General features: G+C 32.5%; 1 protein-coding gene across 10 annotated transcripts in view; it reads right to left on the bottom strand.

Annotated features, from left to right (window-relative positions):
- LRP1B (LDL receptor related protein 1B) overlaps window positions 1–27202 on the bottom strand; it is a 666036-nt gene that overhangs the window by 98416 nt on the left and 540418 nt on the right. For all 10 annotated transcript variants that reach the window (XR_011098017.1, XM_068687099.1, XM_068687103.1 and 7 more), the window contains 14 exons: window positions 26279–26398; window positions 25113–25226; window positions 24762–24911; window positions 21689–21811; window positions 20951–21070; window positions 18487–18615; window positions 17414–17536; window positions 13002–13142; window positions 11530–11717; window positions 9350–9533; window positions 7251–7336; window positions 4020–4142; window positions 1858–2039; window positions 211–410 (listed from right to left, as the gene is read on the bottom strand). Coding sequence is in view for 9 of the 10 variants with exons in the window: in XM_068687099.1 (XP_068543200.1) it covers window positions 211–410; window positions 1858–2039; window positions 4020–4142; window positions 7251–7336; window positions 9350–9533; window positions 11530–11717; window positions 13002–13142; window positions 17414–17536; window positions 18487–18615; window positions 20951–21070; window positions 21689–21811; window positions 24762–24911; window positions 25113–25226; window positions 26279–26398 (1983 nt within the window). In the remaining variant the exon portion in view is untranslated. The remainder of the gene's footprint in view (window positions 1–210; window positions 411–1857; window positions 2040–4019; window positions 4143–7250; window positions 7337–9349; window positions 9534–11529; window positions 11718–13001; window positions 13143–17413; window positions 17537–18486; window positions 18616–20950; window positions 21071–21688; window positions 21812–24761; window positions 24912–25112; window positions 25227–26278; window positions 26399–27202) is intronic.

Genomic DNA, 27202 nt, shown 5'->3' with positions numbered 1-27202 from the left:
ATGTATGTTTAAAAAAAATTCATATTCACAATAGAAAAGGAATATGAAAAGCAGCTTATAAAATGTTGATAACAAGGAAAAAGTGTATGAAAATTAAGTTGCAAAAAATGTTTTAAAGTACAGTTTTCACATGATTCTAAGTAACACTAAAACATTTCAATTTTAAAATTACAAAAAAAAAAAAATAAAGTGATTAGCTGTTTGACCAACCTTTATGTCTATGAGATCCATCCATGTCAGAAAACTCGATATGATTTTCATCAGCCCAATACAGTCTGTGGTTGACATAATCTATGGTAAGAGCCATAGGTCTAGATATTTGTGTTTCTATGACAACTGTTTGACTGGAGCCATCCATACCAACACGGCCAATGTGAGGATACTCACAGCAATCAATCCAGTACAGGTATCTAAAAATAAAATACAACAGCTGCTTGGTGATGAAAACATAGCAAAAAAAAAAAAAAAAAAAGCAATTAATTTAGCTGACGTCAAAAATATATTGGTAGTCATTAGTCATTCCATGATCTTTCCATTTTCCAGGTAGCTTTTTTAAAATTATTTTTTAATTCATAGAACTAGGTTAATTTCTGAACAACAGTTTTATGTAAAATATTATAATATTTTACAATTATATTATATTATAGGATTATTTAGGATGGAAAAGACTTCTAACATCATCAAGTCTTAGTTGACCATCACCATCAACTGTTAACCTAGCACTACCAAGTCTACCACTTGACCGTGTTCATAAGTACCACATCTACACATCTTTTGGATACCTCCAGGGATGGTTACTCAACTACTTCCCTGGGCAGCCTTTTCCAATGCTTCATAACCCTTTCAGTGAAGAAGTTTTTCCTAATATCCAACCTAGACCTGCCCTGGCACAACTTGATGCCATTTCCTCTTGTCCTGTTGCTTATTGCTTGGGAGAAGAGACCCAAAACTGTCTCTATAACTGTTAAGAAAAATGTCTGCTGTACCTATAGCTCATACCAGTCAAGAAAGCAAAAATAGTGGTGATACTCAAAACTTCAATCAGAATGCCAGCACAAATTAATAAATAAATTATGCCAAGTAAAATTACTAATTACTGAAATTAGCAACTACATTCACCTTTTAACAAATTATTTAAATTAAGCAGGCAGTTCTCACTTCTCATCATTGTTGTTGCAATAAATTTTTCAAGCCTACTGACCATTTCAAATTTTTAAGACCACCTTAGCAGTAACTGAAGTTTATTATATATTTAAAGACTTTTTTTCTAAAGTTATATGTGGACTACAAGTCTTCTCTGTGATCTTTCTCTCTCTCCCAAAAAGCCTTAAAAGTCTCCTAGTACTGAATCAATCCAGCTATTCTATCTCCTAGTACTGAATCAATCCAGTTATTAGGCTTTTGTTAAAATCAAAAACCTAATTTCATAATGTAAAAAAAGGCAAAAGCTATCTTCCAGTTAAGAGGGATCAAACATTTTCATTCTTCAATTCACATGCAAGGCCTATCAAAGAATGTCTTCCAATAAATTATAGCTGAATAACCCCACTTATTTGGAATCTAGTGAACACAGAAAAGAGTGACAACAAAACAGTTCACTTCAGTGAATAAACGAAAAAGGCTGTAAGATTTCTTTGTCTCTCATACAATATGAACCTTTTGTTATTCAGTATCCCATTTATTCATAAACAAATAAATATGATGATGTGATAATTGTTGTTAATGCATTTTAGACTACTGATATTCAGTATAGCTGAAAGTCAGATAATAGAAAATAATTAGTGCTTCTCTTCTGATTTTATAAAAAATATAAAATTAGGATCAAATATTAATTACTGCAGAACTGTTTCTTCATACCCAGCTTGAGGATCCAATGACAGATCTCTAGGAAACTTCACCCTTTTGCTTACAAGGACAGTAGGGTATAAGCCATTGAGTTTAGACACTTCAATAATTCTCTTTTCAGTATCAGACCAATATAGATTCTTCCCAATCCAATCAACAGCCAGTGCATTGGGAACAGCAGTATTGTGGACTACCTAGAAAAGCAAAATTACAAAAATTAACCATCTAAATACTGTGAGGAGGAATAAAAATTAAAGAATTAAATTTGTCTGAATACTGAGATGTGGGATATATGATACAGAGAAATACAATGTGAGAAAAACAGGTATTACTCCTTGTTAAGCAATGACACTTCTGAAGTAATGACACCTTTGAAAGTAAAAACAATGTGACACCATTTCTTATAGTCAGTGAGAATGGAGAATAGCATGATGACACCTAATTTTCAACTTCTTTACATAATGCACTAAATTCTAATAATTTTGTATCTTTATTTTTTTTTATCTTAAGTTTGTAATTTTCCTTTTGTCTTAATAAAAAAAATACATACCTTTTTTTTTTTTTTTTTTCCCTTTACTACTCTGTTTTTCATAGAACTCAGATGAAGCTTCTTCCTTGGTAACACACCCTAAAATATGTCTACTTGTTAGCTCACCACTTCTTCTTACACTACATTGGCATATATTTCATTTTAATATCACACTAGTGTCATACATCATCATGACAGATACCATGAGGGCACATACATCAGGCAAAAAGAAAAAGCGTACCTGGTTGGAAAGTAAATGCTGCGCTGTTATTGTCAATGTTCATTTGGTAGAAGGAAGAGAAACTTTCTAAGAATTAGCTCTATTTCAAAAAGACTACTTTACTGAGGAATAAACTAAGGGATAGAAGCAATTTGGTGCCATAACGGATAGACTATGCTTCACTGACTTGAGATGTGTTATTCTCAAAATTTCTGATGACCTGAATAATTCTGAGACTTGAACAAATATCTCTAGACATACATGACTACAAATCTCATCATGACAGTATGACTCAATCTAGTCTGGCTGGGAATACTTCACATTAAGTATTGTCTCAGGCTATATTTGAATATTCCCAATCATCTTAAAATGAGAGTCCAACTTCATCTAAGCTTCAAAATTGTACTCCTAATTAGGAGTAACTGGAACTTAAGTAAAAAGAAAGATAAAAAATCACAGGTAGCAACACTGGAAAATATTTAGGATCTCTTAAGTACCAATAATGGATTTATTACCATAGTGTACATTCTAATTTATTGTCATATTCACCACTAAAAGCATATGCACTCAAGTATAAACTTTACATGTAAACATTATAATGTATTACTGAATGTGTGATTTTTAATTTAATTTACCATATGAAGACGTTGAAAATCATTCAAGATAAGAGATACTGTGAAGTACTTTACTCTAATTTTATAGTTATGAATATGTAAAAACATCATTTCAGGTTATTACATTATTTACCACCTTATAAAATCTTTCTAAAATTAGATCAAGTTGTGCAACATTTTCTTCACATTAATAGAATATTTTATTTCCTAATACCTTAGCATTACCAGCTTCACTGTTTTATAAATGTGTGCCTGCATCAAAGCTATGCAATGCAACATGGGACATTTCATATACAAACGGACAGCTCTGCAAACTCATATTGTGGCTTGGTTATACTATCTAGAAGCATCAACCAATTATCTTCTTTTCTAATGACTTTTCTTTTGAAGGGTCACTTTAAACTTCTTCCAGTCACAGAAATGACCAGTGTGACATTTAAAGTCTACAGACCAGCTGACTACAGCATTTTCCATAACTTCAGTACTTCAGTATATTTACACAGCCTACCTACCTACTTATACTTGTTTTTTCTTTGGCTTTCTGTAAACCCCACTGCACTAACAATTCAGTCAACTGTCAGTTAATTCATACAGAATTTAGCTCATGAATACAATCCTCTTAGCCCTTAACTCTATTTCAGACAAGATCCAAATGCAATTAAATTTTACTATGACTTGCTAGATCATGCCATGTATGTATATGCATATACCCAAACTTCAAAATTTGGCTTACAGCCAAAAAGGAGAATTTTCCAAAATACTGAAAAAAAATATATACATTCTAATAGTAACTTTATTAATCAACAAGTACCTTGATGTCACTTCCATTCAAACACATTCTGTTTATCCTACTGCCATTTGGTCTGCTGGAATCAATCCAATAGATGAACTCTTCTCTATAGTCAAAGTCTATTGCAATCACATTATTTAGCCCCTAAAAAAGGAAAAAAAAAATAATAATAAAAAAATCAAGCCAACTTATTCAAATAAGTTTTAATATAAAATATTTGATAGCATTCAGAATGCAAAATATATTGCATATAACAGTCATCAAAATGCTTCACTTTACTAATCATTATTTTTTAGTACCTTTTTGAGGTACTTTAGTTATATGGTGACAAATAACTATTGCACTTCAAAAAGTCAGATGACTTGAAACTAAATGAAGGTGTGATATTCTTCATTTCTGAAATTAACTTTATCAGTAAATATATTTATCTTTTGCTCAATCTTTTTGTTAATTACTACCTTTGGCATTACTCTAACAAACAAAAACACAAACAAAAACATTTGTGCATTCAAATGATGGCCCTCATTTCCTTATTTGAGAATGGAAAGCCTTGTCCCATAACTTGCTTTACATTCTACTTGTAGTGAATTCATGGTTATTCTTAATATTATACAGAGATGTTGTTATCAATAAATGATGGAGCAGGGGTAGCAAAAAGAATAGATGCAGTTTGCACTTTTAAAACCATAAGATCATTTCATCAATTCTATTATCAGCCCAATGACCTTTTACTCTCAGGTATTTTGGCAACCTCTCTCATTATTGAAATTCATACCTGTAGAGAGAATGCTCTGGAATTGACAACTCTAAAATAAACAACTAATAAGAACAATATTTAATTGCCCTGAAAGTAATATGTGGCTTATCTGTAAACTACTGTGTAATAAGGTAGATCTATCTTTTGAGCAAAACCTAAGAGGAAAGGAGTGATCAGGCAGCACAAACCACCAGTAAAGCCTGAAACGACACAGTGTTTCAAAAATCACATATCCATGTACACACACTTTTGGTAAAGCCAGTTGCAATTCTGACACTTTTACTTGTGCTACGAAACAATTTTTCTGTCTCTTTTTCTATTACTAGCAAACATTCACCTAAAGATAAAGCCACACACCAAATTCTTAACAAAGAAGACTAAAGATGAATGAATACAGAAGACTATCAAAATGTATAAAATTCTGAAAATCAACGTCACCAATTTTTGAAAAGCTTTATCCCTACATATTTTAAAACAGCGCATACATTTCTTAAGTATCCAGGCTGATAAAAGAATTTGAATGCCTTCAAATCTTTGGTTTCAAGTGTTTTATTTTTGAGTGAGTTTGGTTCAAATATTTATCAGAACATCAGCTGCATGTAAAATTGTTCCTGCATATTTGCAACAGAGTTCTCTGTCCAGACAGTATCTCTTCCTGCTCTGCATATCACTTTGAAGTTCTCCTAGCGTTATTCTTTGTCTTGTATCTTCTACTCTGCTTTTAGAAGGAAGGGTAAAACTTTTAGTTGGCATCAGCTGCTTTAACCTTGCATCTCAAACCTGTGGTTTTATTTGTCTCGGTTACATGCAGCATACTCTATCCTAGTCCATAAGTTATGGTCCCCTTGGTGCATCAATTAAAAAACAAACAAACAAACAACAACAACAAAAACAAACAACAACTAAAATCACTAATAAGGAGCAGGAAGATTCTACCTACTTTGCCTACGGAAATCCTACAGATTTTAATGACAACAAGTGAAGAAAATGGAAGGCAAAGAATACAGATGAAATGTATTTTAAACAGTTGAACTTTTTATGTACATTTGAAAAGAAAAAAAAAAAAGAGGAAAAAGCTGGCATGTAACAACTCAGAGAAGATTAAATGAACTCCTGCTTTCATCTCCTCTACTCTGAGTTTATATGAACGATTGTTAGAATGACAAAGCACAGATCAAATGCACAGAGAAGGTAGGTTTTGCTCCTTTGCCAGAGCAGTTCTGGTATTTGCCTTCATCTGGCAGATGTCTAAGAAAGGGTTAGAGCTGATCCATCGTACCATTACAAGGACAAAAGGATGTCCTCATGAGGAAGACAGCTCACCTGTTCTGCTGGTATAGCTTCCTCTTTTGCTTTCAAATCTGGATGTTTTCAAAAATGCAGTATTTATAGGATCAAAGGCCAGTAGCTTCAAAAGTTGAGATATATATTAGACTAATGAATTGATGTGATTCGAAAACCACAGATTGTCTTCAATGGCTAGAGCTACATTGTCCCTAATGTAGTGAAAAGGAGTCCATTAAATTCAAGACTAATAAAGCTCTGTGCCAATCTGTCAGCACCAAGCATAAAGAAATGTTACTGTTGCTCCACTCTTTTCACAGGCTTCTAGTAATAGATATACCAGCAAAAGAGGAAAGGCAGTGAGATGTAGATGAGAGGCAGTCAAAAGGATTTCAGAAGAACAAACAGATTTTAACAAAATGTTACCTATGCTTAAATAAATTAAAATGTTTAATACAAGATGGTTAATTTTGTAATTACTGTTGTGAAGACCTAAACACCTTTCTTGTGACCTAAACACCTTTCTTGTGACATAAGCACAGCCTACTGACACAAGAAGTCACAAAAAACCTGATGCTATTGACTGGCATAACTGATTTGGAACTCTAACCTGTGGTAACTAACTACACTTAGGTGAAGCATAGAAGCAGAGTAGAAACTGCTAAAATGGTAGCTCTATAGCTACTGGGCAACTTTATATTTTTTTATTTTTTTTCGAAGATTTGTTTTGCTTTGTTTTGTTGTTCCCTGTCATAATAATTTAGAATAATTACACAAAAAATCAGATTTAGACAAAGATGCGTGTTCATGCATTGTAATGCTGCAAATATTGGAATCGAGTTTGTCTAAATTTAAAAAAAATAGATTTGGATTCTGACAGTAATTAGCCCAAATAATACATGGCCAAATATATATGTATTTTTTTTAAAAAAAATGAAATATTAAAATTGGTCAAAACATATTGCAGTGGAAGAGGATCACAAATAACATAAATTTTCATACATCAGAATGACTGACAAAACAACTGCCTGAGCCTTAATCATCTCAATACTCAGGTAGTAAATTTAAAATATTATCAAAACTGTGAAGGTACTGCAGTTGTTCTGTGGTGCATACAATGCCAATTGTAGCATGATATTTCTGTCAGTTGCACAATTTAAATAAAAATAAAAGTATCAAGTTAAACTTAGAGCATGGTACTATGATTATACCTGTTTCAACAAAGTGTAGTTGGATCCATCAGTGCTAATTTTTCTTATTTCATGATGATCAGCCAGAATTAAGAAAGGTTCCTCATCTAAACCCCGGGAGAAAGAATATATTAGACTAGCTTTTACGTTAATTTATGGAAAATCAGGAATACAATGCTGAAATACAGATGGTTGGAAAAATAAATGTTACATGCTCTGATCAATGTTATGGATGAAAGAAATATTTAAAACATTCAAATGTTCCAAGAAAGATCAATGATGCAGTATAAAAATGAACAAAGCAATCAATTAGTATATCTTTCAATGTAATTTAATTTTTTGCCTTTGGAATATGGGAACCATACTGTATTTTATGCTAATTTAATGTCAGCAATTAAATTTGAAATATATTTCATACCACTTGTTTTAATTTGAACATTCACTTTCAAATTATCACTAAGATGACTAGTATTTTTTTTCTGTTGCAAACCAAATACATTTTGTCCATTGCTTTTTGAAACCTCAACACTCTGTATATTTTAGATATAAAGAAACAGCTATTTGGATAAATCTCACTTTCTAATTCTGAATTTATGCCATTTTTTAAATTTATTTTTTTTTTACCCCATTTTTCTAGTTTATAAAATAATATTCCTTCAGATTATGCCATCACTTTGATACATCACTGACAAACACAGTGGCCTTTTTTTTTTTTTTGTCTTTGTTTTCACTCTACTAACAGAGATTGATACATAAAAAATAGTAATAAGAGAAAATGTATTTATGATTTTTGTCTACTGCTCATACATTCTGGGATCTAATGTGCTGTCAAGCCTACTCTGTTCTTGTATTAAATACTTTGCTCCACCTATATGTTTAACTTGTAAGATATTCTTCAGTTCTTCATGATCTGAGGCACCATCCTCAGCAAAGACTGTTAGTGGGTTGTGGAGAAAGGCTGCAATCTCTGCTCTGTTGTAAAGATCTCAAGGCAAATTATGCAAGAGATCAGCATTATACTGAACATTTGCATGTTGGTAACTCCTCACAGCACAACCATCCTTGCCACACCTCATACAGCTTCGTCATCATCACTTTTGAAGTCTGATTTATTACAACTCCAGCATACAACTGTCCAACAATGTGCTTCAGCTCCCCTTCTCATTTGAGCAATCTATGAGTTCTGAATATATGAGTGGCTTGCAAGGCATGAGACAGGAGTAAAGTAAAAATTAGATCCTGTATCTCTACCCTCCCCTGTGCTTTTGCTCATTACTCTTAGAAGCACCTGGACAGGAATTTTGAGGCAAACAGAGGTTCCAGTCTTCCTATCATTTAGAAAGAAAATAGATGGTTTTGATAAAACAACAACCAACCAACCAACCAATGAAACAAAAACTCTGCAAGGCAGGAATCTCCTCAAGCTGAAGATTGTCTACACTATGAACAAAATCCAGCATAAAGCAGTAATGGAGTTTTGTTTCTTTTCTGTTAACATTTTATTCTTTCTTTCACTGACCTAATGAATCCTACTGACTAAAATACATAAAAATAACATCAAGGGCATGGACAGAGGTGTGAGGAAATAAGCAGTGTTCTTATATATCTTGAACTGTACTGTGTATTGAAGATGAGAGTTGAGAATTTTATATGTTACAGAAATAATGGATTTTGCAGTTTCTGTTCTATTTTCCTGATTCTCCTTTTCTCATGCTCACATTAAACATACTAGGAAGTCTGAGGAACAGTCTAATATTCAAAAGTAGATGAAATAAAACAGCATATGTCTTTTACATAAACATATTGCTATTATTTTGTGATTCAGAAGTTGATTTTTTCTTTGACTTTTCCAATACTACTCGTAATAAAATAATTCAAACTATCATAATCCACTATAACTATTCACCAAAAATGATTTAAGTACAATACATACTAAAACCAGAACTTATTATTACATTCAGGCACTGAATCACACTCCTACTGTTTGTTGAAGAAGTACTGTGCTTTGAAGTAACTGTTTATCTTGCTTAAAAGATAAACAAAGACCTTGGAGTTAAGGAATGTCACAAATTATTTTGGATACAGCTGTGAATAAAAAAAATAATAATGAATTGTGATACCTGAAAGGGATTTACAGCCATTTGGGTTATCAGGCTGTATTTCATACCCTTCTGCACACAAGCATTTGTAGGTTCCATATGTATTGATGCATTGCTGGCTACAGGGAAATCCAGATGAACATTCATCAATATCTATACATGTTTTGCCATCATCCTTCAGCTGGAATCCAGGCCAGCATTTGCACTGGGGAAAAAAAAAAAGAACACAAATACATTCATTTTGAATTACTTGCTGACTCTGTTATCTTTTGAACATGTTAGCATCATAAATTTCTTTATGTAGCCTCAGGTTTTTAAGTAAAATTCCAACTATACTGCTATTCATACTGTTAACAGGCAGACATAGCTACATTTCTTTTCAACTGATGGTGAGATCATAAATATAATTTCCAAATAGATATCTCTTTAAAATAAGTAATTATTCTTTCTACATTAACTGAAGCAAAAGTAAAATGCATCTTTTCAAAAATATGGAAAAAAAATCCATAAAATATAGAATTTTTCCATAAAAACATGGAGAAAAAAAAAACACAAAACAAAACATGAAAATAATGACACATTAACCCCTTTTGAATTCCTTATTTTCAAATGCACATGGACTTTTTGGTAAGGTTGATCAATGGTTTTTAATCCTTTTTTCTTGAATATTGATAACATCTAGCATTCTGTGTAACAGATACAGTAATGTGAATGACAACTCTGAAGCCAATTTTTACTTGGGTCTGATAATCACTGCAGTAAACTGATTGCATGCAACATCAGTGGTGCAAAACACAACTGGGTAGAAACAGGTGAGAATGGATGAGGAAGATAATATATAAAGATCTGAATCAGAAGAAAGTTCTAAAGGCAGCAAATACGTATCAGAAGAAATTGGTGGCCAAGTGAAGTGAGGACAAAAAAAAAAGAGAGCTTTTGAAACAGTAGGCAAAACAAATCATAGTATTAGACAACTATTATTTCAGAATATTACAAATGTCAGTAAAAATGCAGAAATGCCATACATTCTAAACAGAGATTCTCTTCTGTATTTCACAGAAGACCAAATGATGTTATTTCACATCAGTTTCAAATGAATTAACTTGTATGTAGGGATTAAAAATAAACAATAAGTGAACGATCTTCAGAATTTTAAAACTGCAGTTTTCATTACATTTTCAGAACTGGGCTAATTCCTCTGAACTGTAAGGAATTAATCCCTGGTAATTTAAAAGGGCTATAATCATTTGATATAAACACTATAGTCAAGAAATGAAGAGGCTTTGAAATTGGGGCATATTTTCAGACAGTTGCATGTCTGGTTACTTGTATTCTCTATTTTGTTCTCTGCAGAGACCCATCATCTGGTTTCTACATAGTCAGGCTACTACAACTTTGCTACTACTTTGATTCATCTAGTCTAGTCTCCATGGTCTTCAGATTCATGGTTTCAAGGGTTTGACTACCTAAAGGCCTAAGCCATATTGTCCAAATTCTATTTAGATCTCAATGAGCCAATATTCTATTAAAACGATTAAAAGTTTGGGTGTGCGGTTAGGGATACTGTAGAGTTAAAATCATGAAAAAACATCTCTCAAAACCCACAGCCTCTACTTACAGGTTAGTGCAGTGATTAGGGTTTACACAATACACAGGAAGTATTCTTTTCTACATGTTTCAAGACGAAATAGCAGATTCAGGTAATTCAACACAAATCACATACAGGCAACTACAGGTTTTATTCTGAAATTAAGGCAATGGTACTTTGTTCAATTATGTTAGTATCTTTGCCTTAGGAAAGAAAAATGGAGACAATTTCTACTCCTGCTATTCACTTGTACGTTTGATTTTTTCACAACTGAAAAGGAGACTGTTTTTCAATGCTCTGTACACATCAGCATAATTTGCTACATACAAAGAATTGTATGCTTTTGTCAATAGGTTTAATAGGTTTAAACATCAATATGTTTTATACCTTTTTTAAAATATTTATATATACACTTAGAAATTATTTGCTTACTGGAAATAAAATTTTGAATCTTCTTGCTATAGTAGGTAAGCCACTTCAATGCAAGCCACGTATCACAATGTGTGTGCAAGTGTGCAACACATTGGAGTTTTATAATAATCATGCAATAGTTAAGAAACAGGTAAGAATTAAGAATTTGCATTTTCTAACACCATATTTAATAGATATTCACCTTGTATCCAACAGGAAGATCCTGACAATCTTGAGAGCAGCCACTAACTTTCTTACTGAGACATTCATTAATGTGGCAGCTTTTCTCATCAGAACCATCACTACAATCTTCTTTATTATCACAAACATGACTTTGAGGAATACACTTGCCATTTTTGCACATGAAAAAAGAGCTGTTACATGACTGCTCTGGAAAAGAAAAAAAGGAGAAACAACTTTGTGTAGTTGATTAGTATTTGGAATTAAGTTTCTGCTGGATCAGCTGCAATATGCATGTAACATCAAATAGTTGTGTAAGAATTGAATGTTCATTTCTTACTGATAGTATTATAATACCTTTTTACTTTCCAGTATCTGCTTTTTCACTGTTTGGAAAACTTAAAGGAACCTCCCATCTTGAAAGACTTAGTTGAAAATAGTCAATGTATTTACGAGGCTGAATGCCTCCCTTAGAAAAGAACAAGCTAAAATGAAGTAATGCAAATTAGAAGCCTAAAAAATATGTTAGATATCATGCATTTGATGTAATACAAACCAGCAGCACAAAAAATTACACTGATAACACTGAAGATAAACTTTTTCTATCATATAGAACTAAATTTAATTAAAATAGTTTGTACTTCTTTAGGAGGAGTTCTGTAATTAGACTCTAAAGTTAGATTTGGAAAAATTAAAAGGGAGAAGTTGAAATACAAGATAACTACAGGGAATTTTCCTCCTGTAATGAGTGACTTAGATTAGAAACAGGTCAGATCATTAAACAGGGTGCAATGCTAGACATAGCTACAGATTCACATATTAACATCTATATCATACAAATCCCAAGGCTTTAAAAGATTTTAGAATTCATTTGCAGTTTTTGAGATTATCTGAAAACTCTTGTGTATGTTCATAACATTAAGATATTCAGTACAGTTGTCGAGAGACTGGTAGCAGAAGCTCCCTATGCATTCCCTATGGTATGAAATTTCAGCAATAACATGAGATCTATCAAATAAATACTACTGTTTTGAATACCACCATTTAATTTTCACACATATTAGGATGTGACTATAATATAATGCTAGTTTTATCAAGGATTGGGATTTTACGTCTGACTTCTATAAATATAGGTAAAGTATACCTTCCTGATTTACAATGTGAGCGCATCTACAGCCTCACATCTTGGCAACAGGTCAATTCAGCTACATTCCAGATCTTCATATCAGAATCACAACACTTAAATATCAAGCACATATGTTGCCTTACCACAAAGCAAATAAGTGATTTCCATCAAAATCATTATAAAGTCCTACTGTGCAATAAGGCCATAAGATCTAGACAGAAGAACTAGTCTTTCAAAAAGCCATAGAAAATATTATATGCAGACCAGGATTCATTTACTGCTCAAAAAACAGTCGGACTTCAGCAAATTTACAAATGCCAGTAAAAAATATCAATAAACCCAATCATATCTGCTCAGTAAATACAAACCTGAACTTTTGCATTTTACATTTATAGGTGCCTCATCAGAATGGTCTGGGCAGTCAAAATCGCCATCACATTGCCACTGGGAATTTAACAGGCATCTTCCATCAGCACACGTGAACTCTCCGGGATGACAGCGACGATATCCTAGAAATATAGTAATCAATGATGTCATACTTTACTTAATACTTTTGACATACAATTTTGCATAAACAAAGCATTTTAATTAAAATTGTCTTTTGTTCTATAAAGAGATACAAAGCATTATTTGCTTACACACGAATGTCTACCAACAAAGAGAGAAATCAAATAGCTGTTATGCAGCACAGTATAGTCAAGAAACAATTCCCACCTACACAAAACATATTTATGCACCTCTCACATAAACATAAATACATTTTCCTTTAGAAGTAATTTAACTTTATGCTATTATTAGGAAATAGCTTTCCAAGAGACATTTGAGAAATTACATTACCCACCAAGTAGTTTTTACAACATGCTTACTACTCACAAGCTTTCCCTTTGAAACATGCAGAATAGTAATCATTTTAACCATTCCAAGCACGCATTTTCTAAGACTTTCACAAAATTAAGAAAGATATATAAAGTTTATATACTTTAAAAGCTAAAATGGATTATTCACAGAAAATTGTAATATATAAGAAGATACTTTCTTCTTAAAACATGTCTGTATAACCTAAAGTTTAAAAACAATAAGCCAATAGAAAAATCCGGAAGAGTCAACACAAATTTATTTTTTCCTGTTTGATTTTGAAACATGAAGGTTTCAGATGGAAAATCACCCTCTATTTGAAAGATATTTACTTATAAGATTCATTACATCAAACCAACTATTAATAAACTTGTGCTCCTGTTTTGGAAAGAAAACTGTAATTTTTCCTATATTCTATGCATATAAATTCTGCCTCAAATTACCTGTAGTCCTTGAAAAGAATCTTGAAAGCAAATTGTGATTTATTTTAAAACTCAAGAAAAAAATACAGAGTAAACATGGTTATAGAAGAAGAATTAAATAGCTATACTCAGCCTGGTTATAAAGAATGATTTTGGTTCTTTTTTTTTAAATACAAATTATGCAAAATCATGTTTAAGATTATTTCCTCCTGGGAAAAAAAAAAAATCAAAAAATTTGATTCTTCAAAGAAGCAAATTCAAATTCTAGTTACTACTGAAGCTTTGATTTAAATACCCAGGCTGAAACAAGCAGCGATAAGAGACAAATTATAGAAGTAGAGTTAATATTTGTCTTTATTTTCTAATTACTACATAGCATATCTTTTTTTTTTTTTTTTGATAGCAGATGGGACATGACATTTGACTGCCTGGGATGAGATACCACTCTACATCAAGAGCTTTGAACCTTTTGTATCTTTAGCTGTCATTTAGAAATGTGTTAATGTACTATTTTCAAAATGCAATATGTTACAACATCAATTACAATCATCACTTGGAATACAAAATAATTCTGAGGCCTCTGAGGTGTTTTTTTTTCCTTGTTTTTTTTTTTTTTTTTTTTTTTTCTTCATTTCTCTCTTTTAACATGCAATCATGCTTAAAAGAAGATAGGCTGGTTTGATATTTGATACTTTTTGGTTGTCTGAAACACCTTTGACTGGACGTTTCTATAAGCCAACAGTTTTACCTCAGATCTGTAATGTTTCACAAAGATGTCACCATGAAAAATGTCTTTACAAATGCGAAGAACAAGAGCCTCTGTTCTCTTCTTAATTTAATATTGTCTCTTTTCTGTATGAATAGGATATAAAGAAACTGGGAATTGGGATAAGAAAATTCTTCCTATTCCTATATTTGTCTTTTAATTAGCTACATAGAGTATTTTGTACAGATTATTCTTGAATAGTTGTTTTTGTTTTGTTTTGTTTTTTTTAAAGAGCATACTAAATACCTTACAACATCAGACAGTGGCTCATCTAGCCCAGTATTCTGTCTCCAACAGTGGCAATAGGAGAATTTTAGGGAGGATATATTTTGTTCTCATGGTCTCCCCAGCCTGAATTATTTTTATGTGTTTTTTTTGTTTGTTTGTTTGTTTGTTTGTTTTACAATTAATTAATTCTTTAGATTTCATAAACAAAACAGGATTATATAATGGAATTAAAAAATGTGTAAAAGAAATTTTCAAGGGCTACAAGAATTTTTACAATCTGTTTAGATCTGAAATCTCATACAAGTTACAACTGGTTATTCCAATTACCCATCCTATTTTTATATTATATCTGAATTATTCCCAATGAAAACAAACAAACAAATAAAGTATACCCTTGCATAATACAGATGGAAAAAAAAAAGTGTTTTAAATGGAATCCCCTAACTTATCATTTAGAAAAATATCCCAAATGAATTTTTATCCCACTCAGTAGGCAGTGGATGCTGAATAATCATAATTTGGGGGGATATCAAGATGCAGATCTAGCAGAGCTCCGAAGTCTAATAGAGCTATTATTAAGCTACTTAGTTTGCAGTCAAATTAGATATTTCAGTGGATTAGATGGTTAATTTTCACATCACGACAGCACCTTAAAAAGTCTGTTTTGGAATTTGCTTCCTGCTCTCTACGAGTAGTTACCTTTCTCATAAAAGAATGTATCCCTTCCCTAAAATTACATAATGAGTTTACCATGCTGTTTCATCCTAGTCACACATTACTGTGTGTAGTTGATTACCACCTAACAGAAAATCGCACTGAAGCATTGCAATGTGTAACAGATGTTGCTGTAGATTTCAGTTTACTCAGTAAAAATTAAGTGGAGCCTGTTCCTGAAGGCATGTCTATATTACAATTAGTTCAGGAGTCTGTACATCCCCTTCTTCTGTTGCTATTTCCTCCTTCTGCCCCTCTTCAGAAGTCTGTCAAAACACTTCTATTTACTTGTATATGTATTAGTATTTTAAGGGACCATGCATGTAGATGATGCTATAGAAAACAAATGAAATACATGAGCAAAAAATTGTAATCATTTAGAAAAACAATGCACCTATTTCTGAAGTTTTTGAGAACCTGTTTGCTTCTAAATATTTATTAAAGAACTGAAGACTGTTTACAAGTAAAAACTGATCAGAAAGGCACTCCTACTCCCTTGACTCCTCAGCTTGTTCATGTAGTGCTAAATAAAGGAACAAACCCCCCCAATGAGTCACTTCCTATAAAGGGTACTGATATGCAGAAACTACACTTTATGCTTTCACTGTTGTATGGGCACACTCTCAAAGACTTCTTTTGGCAAAATAATCTAGATAGCAACAGCTGTTAAGATACCAATGTCAGTATAAAGTGTGCACTTCAATCACCAAAAACAGTCAGTATGGGCGCAATGGGGTGTGCATCTGACCTCATAGAAAGCTACAGTCCTACATGGATTAGTGGGCTGTAGAGAGCAACAGGCATGCACTCAGATAGAGCACCCACATCTCCAGTAGATGCCATGTGTGTGTGTATTCAGAAGTTTGGGGGATTAGTTACAGGAGGGCATTTAAAAATGAGTAAGGTATATTAACATTTTGAAGGTGTACTCTGATTTATCCATTGTGTTGCTGTTATTTATACCAAATGTATAGTTCACTGATTTCCATTTAATTGTAAGTTATTAATGCTTTGATCCTGATTTGGTTTAAACTACATGAAGTAAGCAGCTTTTCATTACAACTTACTGTCATCAACAGCACCTTTCAAAACAGCACATAGTTTACTTAGTTGAAAAGGAAAAATAAAGTTTGATAGGAAGTCTACATGTTTGATCTGCTTTTTTCTAGGGTAGCTAACTACACGGGCAACCACATCAGTCGCACGGCGCAGTAAGGATGCAGCAGTAGAATGAAGTAACTAGTAATGAGAACCTAATATTCACAGTAGAGGCATTACAGGATTTTACTTCACACTAGCTCTCCTCTATTCCTGTGGACTTTGGGTCCATTGCTGTCTGAAGTATACCTACTATCTGGCTCAGTTTCAAAGGATTTTTTGTTTGTTTGTTTGTTTCCCCCTATCATTTTGTTTGCTTCAGCACTGCTGCATGTGTGCCAAAACACCATATGTGGGAGTGCCTGGGAGATTCACTTCAAAAGTGCACTCCTGATCTGACCTACATAATGTCAATGCAGCAGGAATGGCTGCTTCATCTTAATGAACCTGAAGTTATAGATTGCATGTTTTTAAATTATTTTAAATCTCATTAGCAAGTAACTGTAAGTCACAACCATAGGAAATAAGTTGTCATTGCAGCTCCATCTCCAAGTTAATACCACTAGCTAACGTTAAAACAATTATAAAAAATGAAGAGATCTTTTTTTCAATGGTGACTTTAAAGAAGCAGACCTTGCATAAGGCCCTTTAGTTAAGTCTGAAATTTTTCTGTTTATTCAACTTTTATTGTACTTGCCACATTCCAGTGATTCATCTGATCCATCTCCACAGTCATCATCATGGTCACATACAAACTGTTTGGGAATGCAGATGTTGTTATGGCACATGAAAGCATTCTCATCACAAGTGTTATTAGGAGCTAAAGAAAATACAGTACATAAAAAAAAATGAAATTGAGAACAGTAAGGTATATAGCCATTTTCTTACAGAGAAATGACATGAGAAGTAGTTATTTTCAGTGTATTCACTGTAAATAACTTTAGTTTTTTGGATCATCACACAATTAAATGACAGAAAAAGCTGCTCATAACCACCAAGATACCTAAAGGACAGCTAAAATCTCACATAATCCAAGACAAAAAGGTTTCAGAAGTTGATGCTGTCCACAGCTAACTTATGGTTTGCCTCTGAGAGAAATAAAGTTAGTAAAGTACAGGTTTCTTTCTTATGTTACTCTGCTCCTAAACAAAAGCTCTTTAAAAACCATAAATACCCAAAATACTACTCATCTTAGAAATAATATACCATAAAATATACATTCAGTGCAAAGACATTTTCTCAGTATTTTTAATCTACATCATGGTTACATACTTTGATAAGACAAAACCCCTAGTGAAAATAGTACTTTAATTCTGACACATTCAGTACAAATGTATTTCAGAAGACTGGAAGCGATACTTTATAGAGGAGGACATGCCAACATCTGATCAATTAGCCAGAAGAAATTGGAGACATAACTATGTTTTCTTTTTTGATGCACAACCTCCCTCACATGCAGCAGCATTTTCTTCAGGAAGAGGAAGAAGACTGCATTGTCAACGATCACCTAATTTTCATTAGTAGACACGCTGTATATTGTGACACACACTGATTTTCATCTACTGGGCATCAATAACAAAACCTGAAAATATTAGGTTGATTACAACATTTAAGGATCCTGGTATGTATGCTCACATGAGGTTAGTCAAAATTTACTAATAATCTTGGCAGTATAAACTTATGATACTATGGACACAAACAGCATCAGGATATTATAAAGGCAAAAGTATCAAGAAGAGAAATACTAAGCATTTTAACATGCAAACGTACCACAGCCTGCTGTAGAAAGTTCATCACTTCCATTAGGACAGTCTCTTTCACCATCACAGAGCCAGTGTTGAGGAACACAGGCATGGGAGCCTAGGCAACTGAATGTCTCCACAGCGCAGGTAACTGAACCTGAAAAGATGCTATGTGTTAGTGTTCAATATGTTCTAACTGCTGTTTGCTTTGTTTTGTTGTTGTTGGTGGTGGTGGTGTTTGTTGTTGTTTAAAACATAAATGGTAATGACTGGGGAAGCTAAAGAAAATTTTGCTTTGCACAGTATGATAATCATACCGGACAAAATTGTATTTTACAGTCAATTTTTTACAAGCTCTTCCCTCTTCCGTTCTTTCCATTTACTCTCTCTTAATTCACTGCAAAGAAATTTAATTTACTGTACTTCATGAAACCTATCCAACAGAATAACTTTACCAACCCATTTTGGACTTTATGTTTGACAGCATGTTTTTGACTGTCTGAACAGAGGAACTCATTTTATAAACCTCACAATCCTAACATCACTATACTCTATGCCAGGAGGATGCAGGTATCCAGATCTTGCATGAGACAGCCCCATATGGCTAGAAAAGAGCAATATGTACCACATACAATAGCAGTGGAAGTAAGAAAATCTTCCACAGTTCCAATGCAAGGAATTCAACATACTGTTTGATTTAATCTGGTATTTTTTAATTAATTTATTTTTTAACAGGCTTTTCTTGATACAAAATATTATATCCTAGGATTTATTTTACTATTCTGAGGTAAACTTTTGATCATTCCATTGCTTAATTTTCTTAGATAACCTAAGTATACTTCATTAACAGCGTATTTTCTAGTCATTTCAATTAGAAATTAACAAAATAGTAAAACAAATTCAAAGATTTTTATTTATTTATTTATTTATGTATTTTGGTACTACTTATGCAAATAAAAGAAAGCTTTTGTTATTTACACTCATTTGACATTTTTGGGTGCTTCTGAAATTAAGCTTCAGACTAAATAATTAATGATTTTGTAAGATTCAAAAACATAAAGTCATCTTGATCTCTCTTTTCTTTTTTACAATTTAGAATGGTCTCCTGCTCCTATGAAGAAATACAGTCTTAACTCCCACTTGATTACTGTTGTGGATTTTTCCCTCTTCAGGACAGGGCTTAGAATTTTGTGGGTGGGCTTTCCTCTAATAGATCTACAGTGTATTGTCAAGATACCAAAAGAAGTAATCCTGAATATCCTTGAAAGAAAAAAAGTAACAAAAATCACTATGTTGTAGTGACACTTGGTAATTTGCTGGCCTTTGTCTTCTTTCCTCCTCCCACTTTCTATTTCCTGCTCTATGTTTCCTATTAAGGTTCAGGCTTTGATGTTTCTTAAGGTTTCACATTGTTCAATAGTAGTCCCAGATGCCTGTCTTCTTATTTCACACCTGCTTCCCTGATCCTGTTCCTAGGGAGATGAGACAGACAGAAATCTTACTCTTATAAAGACACTGCCTCCAACTCTCCAATCTTACCACTGACATGAACACCATGAAAAAATGTATTGTAGATGGAGGTCAACTTGAAATTAATGCAAAAACTCATTCATATTTCACCATATTATAATAGCATATTTTCTATTTTCATCCTTTTGATTGGTTAGCATTTCTACATACATGTTGATTAAAAAATTATTTTAACAAATCACAACTCTGAAAATGAGCTGAAGAAATTTCTTTATCTACTTAATGGAATGCTTTCAGTAAAATCATCATAAATAATGATAATTTTATTGTGTTATCACACGTGAAATATGGAACAAAATACTCTTTGCTGAACATACTTTAAATAAGAAGATTTAAAAATATATATATATTTAGAAGTTATTTTTTTTAAGGAAAAATCATAAAATACAACATAGACAAAGATGGAACCAATTTATAAAATATCATGAAACTGTAACATCAGTATCATGACAGCATAACTTGACACAAGAGATTTTCTTTCTAAAAAATTTCACTAAATTTTCCACTCAACTGAGTTTTAGATAAAAGTAGAAATTTCCTGTAATATTAAAGTATTTAGGGATTTGAGAGGAATATTATGTAATCATGTTTACAACTGTATATACAGAAATTTAAAGGGAATAGCAGAAAGAGTTGTGAAAACAAACAAACAAGCAGACTTTTAGAGTCGTAAGGCACCTGCCTACCACTGAAATATAAAACTGAAATAATGATACACGTATTTTACCTCAGGGATGGGAATTAGAGAGGTTTGGTTTTGCCTATGGTGGTGTGCCCCTCACATCCTCACTGACAGACTACACACAGATCATATAGTCCCCATAAAAACGAATTTAGCAAGGCTGTTGGCAGGGAAGAAGATATCCTCTGTCCTTTAAGGACACGTTCCCTTTCTACTGCCTTCATGGATCACTTAGTATATGTGATCTGACGTGATAGAGAGACAAAATTATTCTACTTACCACAAATAGCATCACTCTCATCTAAACCATCTCCACAGTCATCCTCACCATCACAAGTCCACTGTTTAGAGATGCACTTGTTTGCAGAACAAGCAAACTGATTCCATGAACAGGACGAATCTAGGAACGACACCAACCACTACATTTGTTAGGTTCAAAACAGCACTGTGTTTCCTGGAGTTCAGCCAATGAATGAATCCTGGGCACTGCTTCATTCTGTCATCCCAATTGTAGTGTATTAATACACTCAAATACAGTATAATCCTAATCACTGTACTCCAAATGTTATCAGTTTATCTAAGAGTTTGCATTCACCAATACATTTTAAAAAATGAGCAATTAATTAAATCAATGATAAAACATTCAGAATGATTACATTCTAATATTTGAAAACATGTGGCTAGTGGAAAAAGGAGAAACTTTAAAAGCATAAAGCTGGTTTGTGTATTTTCATTGATGTTTTAACTATACTGAACCACTTTATTTTGGTAATAGGACAGAGATGACACAGTCCACATTTTCCAACATTACTCTCCTCTTGGTACTGCAGTACTTAAATGAATTTTAAATATTTCATGTTCTTTTCTCTCTTTCAAGAAAAATAAGGATTTAAATCTGAAAATGAAGTATTAGGGACTTTTTTATATAGCTTTATATTCAATCTCAGAGACATACTTGCATACTTCTTTTTGAAGTGTGTCAGCAGTTACAGAAATAAAAATAAGATAAAATGCTCACCACAGTGCAATTCATCTACTCCATCCTCACAGTCTTTCTGCCCATCACAAAGCCAGGTGTTCAGAATACATCTTCCACTAGGACAACCAAAATAATTTTCTTCACATGTGGGTTTGTTTTGAACTGTGATAAAATAAAGAATGTAATGTAAAATGGTCTCTACTAGTATGAATAGGAGCCTAATACATTTCTGCTAAATTTCTGAATACTGATGGACAACAAAGAGATTATGTTTGAAAATGTAAAAATGTAAAAAAAAAATAATAATAAAAAAAATTATATTATTTAACCAATAACTAAGTACTTTAGGGAGCTGAAATACTTTAGAGAAAAAAGAGAGCACAGCTTCAATTTAAAGGGACCTACAGTGGAAAGTATTAAGTATTTCCATTAACAGATTTTTAGGTCAGGTATATCAACACTGCTTGTTGTTTTACACCAGCTGAAGAAATTGTACTTCTGTTCCATCTGCCAGTACCCAAAGGATAAACTAACTGGGGCAGTATTTTTGTCACATTCACTGGGATAAGCTATAAGCTTGACACATGCTCTAACTGTACCATTGAATTACAGTACTGACATTGGAGCCAGAGATTTAGATTTTATCACACATGAAAAAGTTGTTCTTCCATGCTTTATTTCTTTTGTATATGGTGAAAGTCATTTGAGATTTACTTGAATGAATACTCAGAAGACAGACACGAGGAATGAAAACGTACCATATCTTTCGTTTCAAGACACAAGTAGAAGTATTATTCTAATGAGTAGCACACATTTTCAAAATCTCAAGAAATTTGTTGCCTGTGAAAACCCAGGCAATATGTACTCATTCTGAAGCTCTCTGCAAAGGGTTCTATTACTCCTTCAATGTATGTACCAGGGCTATCTATAGTTATTTGTTTTGATTTTTTTTTCCCTCTTTTTCTCTCTCTTTAAGAAAAAAAGAAAAAAGAAAAAAAAAGAACAAGTTATGATATTTATGGCTTCTGCAGTTGTATGAATATAAAAAAGGATAAAGAAATAAATAGGATGTTTATGATGGCTGGGTAGAAATTAAAGACTGTCCAAGTATAACCACCCCTAAATGAATATTTTGCCTTAATTTTCTGTAAGAACAATGACACTGAACAAAGTTAAGATTGTTAATGAGAATTATCGTATTCATAACAGAAACAACACTCAGAAACTTAATGTGCCAGAGTCAGTCAGTTCTGAATGAAATGGCAAAGGAAATCACAAGCAGGTTGAATTGGAATGGTACTGTGTTCAAATAAAGGGAGGAACGATCCAGGCAATTAGTCACACATTAAAATGATGGAACTTTTGGCACACATTTGGAAAGACAGAATAAAAGTAACACAAATAAATGGACAATGCAATAAAATGCAATATCAGTTTACTTATGCAACATTAATTTACTAAAGCTATAGCATATTACCATCAAATCTTTTTTGGTATGGAAAAAAACACACAAAGGAAAAACAGTAATTCTAAGCTATTTTGAACTCAAATAGATGAGTTGAAAGAATGACTGGATAATCTGCAGAATTATAGAAATTAGAATGAAAACTATAATTTAATATGCATATGGTATAAGGAAGATGAATGTTCTTAATAGCAGGTTTAAGTTAGTGCTGAAGTTCTAGGTATCCTCTGGATCCCTGTAATGTTTTCATCAATAAAGTTGGCACAAAGTAAATGAGAATTCTAATAGGTTTTAATGATGCAATGGGATTATCACTAAGAAAAACAGAATACTAAATGGGAATAATCAGATGTTGTTAATTACTTGGCTAAAAAAAATAGATAGTATTTAACAATGTTAAATTCCAAGTTTTATTTGTACTAATTAATAACATTAATTCTTAGAAAAAAAGAGAGAGATACTGGTGGTAAGGAGATGATTACAAGTTAACTAGAACAAGTCAATTATGAAAACAAAGAAACAAAATTTCTTGTGGGATCTTTCTCTCCAGTGCTACTACATAGGTTCCAAGAGTAAATCTGTTTCAACACTAATAATTTATGTTACCTTCTAATTTCATTAACGCTATGGTCATTCTGATAGAAATTGCTAAACAAAACATCATGAAAGTGCAGGCTTTCCCTCAAATTTATATTATATATGCATATATCTTGAAAAATTATATTTCTAATATGTTAGTATTCTGATCTCATGAAAATTTCAGTCAAAAAGTTGGAATAATAAGACTCTTTAAACTGTCAAATACATTTGCCTCTTGTTTCTTTCATGTATGATACTCTTTTCAGTCATTATTTTTGTTATTGGCTGTTTGCTCACACCTATTGTAATAATATTTCATGAGTCATCTTCCAAGACTCTAGCATTATGAATTTATTTATTTTTATCTACATAAAGGTGGACTGTTTTTCCCAAGGAAAGCAGAAAGAGAGAAAACAAGAGTCATAGGTTTGTATGAAAAGTTACACAATTTCCAGCAGTAAATACCTCTTCCTTTTCTGGAAGCCTACTACCTCAGCCTGGGGATTGGGACTAAGGTGTACCACAATCTCTTTGTACTGGCTCAAGAGCAGAAAAATCACTGAAGCAATAGCCCCGGATTCTACCCTGTCAGCCTGCACCAAGTACCTCAACAAAATAAAAGTAAAAAAAAAAAAAACTAAAAACTAAACTAAACTAAACTAAAAAACCAATTCAACAAGAAAAGAAATACAATCCACTAAAACAGTAGCTAATAAAAGTTCCTGAGGAATTGTGTGGAAGCTTGATGAGTTTGATATTTTAATGGTTTATTTAGATAAAAATGAATAATGACAGACCCAACCTGGATGAAACACAAAGCTAGATATTACACTTGTCTGAAGAGAAATGCATTAATTTGTAATAACTTGCATCATTTAATGAAATGCAAAATAAAAACTGGCAAGAAAAACTTCATTAACATATTTATCTCTACATTAAATATTAAGTATTGACTGAGTAAACACTTTGCAACATATTTAAAAATAATATTGCAATATATTTTTTTCCAGAAATGTGTGTATGCGCGCACACACACACACACACACACATATTCTTTTTAACAGTTACCTGGGCATTTTAGTTCATCTGTGTAATCTCCACAGTCATTAGATCCATCACATATCCATTCTGGCAGTATACAAAGTGAAGTAGAATTACAACTAATAAATCCTGTAGATTTTATTCCAAGTTTATAGAAATAGGCACAGTTTGTATTTTCTGTAAAGAGACAATAAATTACTGTATCACACCTAATACAGATTGAAAGCCTTATTGTTTGGTTTGTACGTTTAGCTTGAATTTGCACAGACCATGCAGCTGTTGGCATCCAACAAGTAATGACTATGAATTATCCACTATATAACAAGGAATAATCATGGAACAGATGCTAAGATGAAGCACAGACAAACACGAACTTACCACAGTTCTTTTCATCTGAAGCATCTGCACAATCAATGATCTGGTTGCACTGTGCTGATTTTCCAATGCAAATCCCATCTGCACAACGGAATTCTGTTGAAGCACATGTTGAATCTATAAAGTATGGTTAAAATAGATATAAATTCATGTACTAAACAGACAGTCCAGATGCATATTATACTTATTATACATATTATACTTAAAGCTTCTATCCTTTAGGATGGGACCTTCAGAACTCACTGTACCTTCCAAAGCTAAAACTTCAGTAGAAATTAGTAGGCCTAATAAACTTGAAAGCATAAGTTTCTAATTTTAAATTTATTTATCGAGCCTAAACATCTCTCTTTAGATAATCCAACTCAATTTGAGATAATCATGTGAGAAGGAAACAAGCACTTCCAGCACGATCTATGAATCTTTTAAATTTGTTATTTAACACCACATAGGGGTTCTTGCCTGTATGCTTTTCTCTCTACCCATATTCAGTTTAAGATTAAAAATCATATAGTACTTTCTGAAAAATCCTAGCCACCGAAGTTACATGATTTTTAGCTATATATGGCATAGTTTCTCCTCCAAACTTTCTGAATTGTAACGAAAGATTTGTGTTGTCTGCTAGATAATTTTTATTCATTCACTGAAGCACAATATGAATATTCATGTTTTAAAATGTAAAAAGAAAAACAATTTTGATATAAAAAGAAAATAAATTCCAATAAGTTTTACAAAGGACATAGACATTGTCATGCATCTGAGAAGCAAAGAAACAACACTGGCTACTTCAAAGAAGAAATAGTGCAGCAGATGCAGAGAAGAAATCATATAGCACATATTTCATCCTTTCCATCTGTGGCAAAGATACAACTTCATGTATCACTTAATGGAAGAAGCTGCAATAGTATTTTTGGAGTTTTCCTTAGCCCAAAAAATCTCTCCTTCTAGAGGACAGTAGGTGTAAAACAGAACTCAATCTTGATAATCAGTCCCAATATATGATCTCTTAAACATACCAGTATGTACCTGCTCTTGTTTTTGAATTATAAAGAAAAAATCCAAACCCTTGTAATTCCAGTAAAATTATCTGCGTTTTCTAATTACTTCTGTTTACATATGAAATATTTCTAGAGCAAAATTCTGAAACCACCTTGGAAGTAACTGTCATTTACCTTTACAGTCAAATTCATCAGAATTGTCACCACAGTCATTTGCACCATCACACACTTTGTTACTTGAAATACAGCGGCGATTAGAACATGGTTTAAAACCCTTTCGACAGCCTCTATTTTCTGGAAAAGCAGCACATAATTTCATTTAGACATCTGATACATTAACAGAAATAGCCTTACATTAAAAACATAAAAAAAAAAAAACATACTCCAGAAAGACATTTTAAATGAAAATGCATTTGAAGCTACAGAAAAAAAAATTCTGAACTTGTTTTTGTCTGACACAACAACTTGGAGTGCAACTTGGAGTGATGAGCAGATAAATAATGATTGAGAGTAATACATGAAAGCATGATGAGAAAGAACAGAAGAATGGCAAAGAAAATAACGAAAAAAGGGAAGTCTAACTACAAATTTTCATTATCTTGTGATGGTAGGAAAAAAAAATTGCTATAACTTCTGATCAAACAGCATGAAAAATCTAGATTGCTAAACCAAAACAGATTTGCCCTAAGCCAAATTCATCAATAATATGGAAATTAAAATAATAAAAAATATTAGCATAAAAGTTTCATACGTGAAACTTTTATCTGTTCATCTACAGGATGAAGTATGCCTGGATTTTTGAATACTAATACTGTAAGTATTGGTATTGCTCAGGTAAGTGCACTATTGAAGAATGTATTCGTTTTGAGTATTCAAACATATCAAAAATATGTAAGGTATTTCCTGAAGCCCTAAGCATTGTAGAATTAAAGCCACAATAATAAACAAAGTTCATAATGTTCATTGAACAAGCTAATCAGTAAAAAATCCAGCACCCTGTACTTCATCGGATTCAGGAAGCAACATACTCCGCACGACCTAGTGCATGACAGAATTACATCTCTTTTTCTAATATGTAGCAAAAAGTTCTGTATGGTT

This window comes from Anas acuta, chromosome 6 (assembly GCF_963932015.1).
Source record: "Anas acuta chromosome 6, bAnaAcu1.1, whole genome shotgun sequence".
NCBI lineage: Eukaryota > Metazoa > Chordata > Aves > Anseriformes > Anatidae > Anas > Anas acuta.
This window is presented reverse-complemented; position numbering and strand designations above follow the sequence as displayed.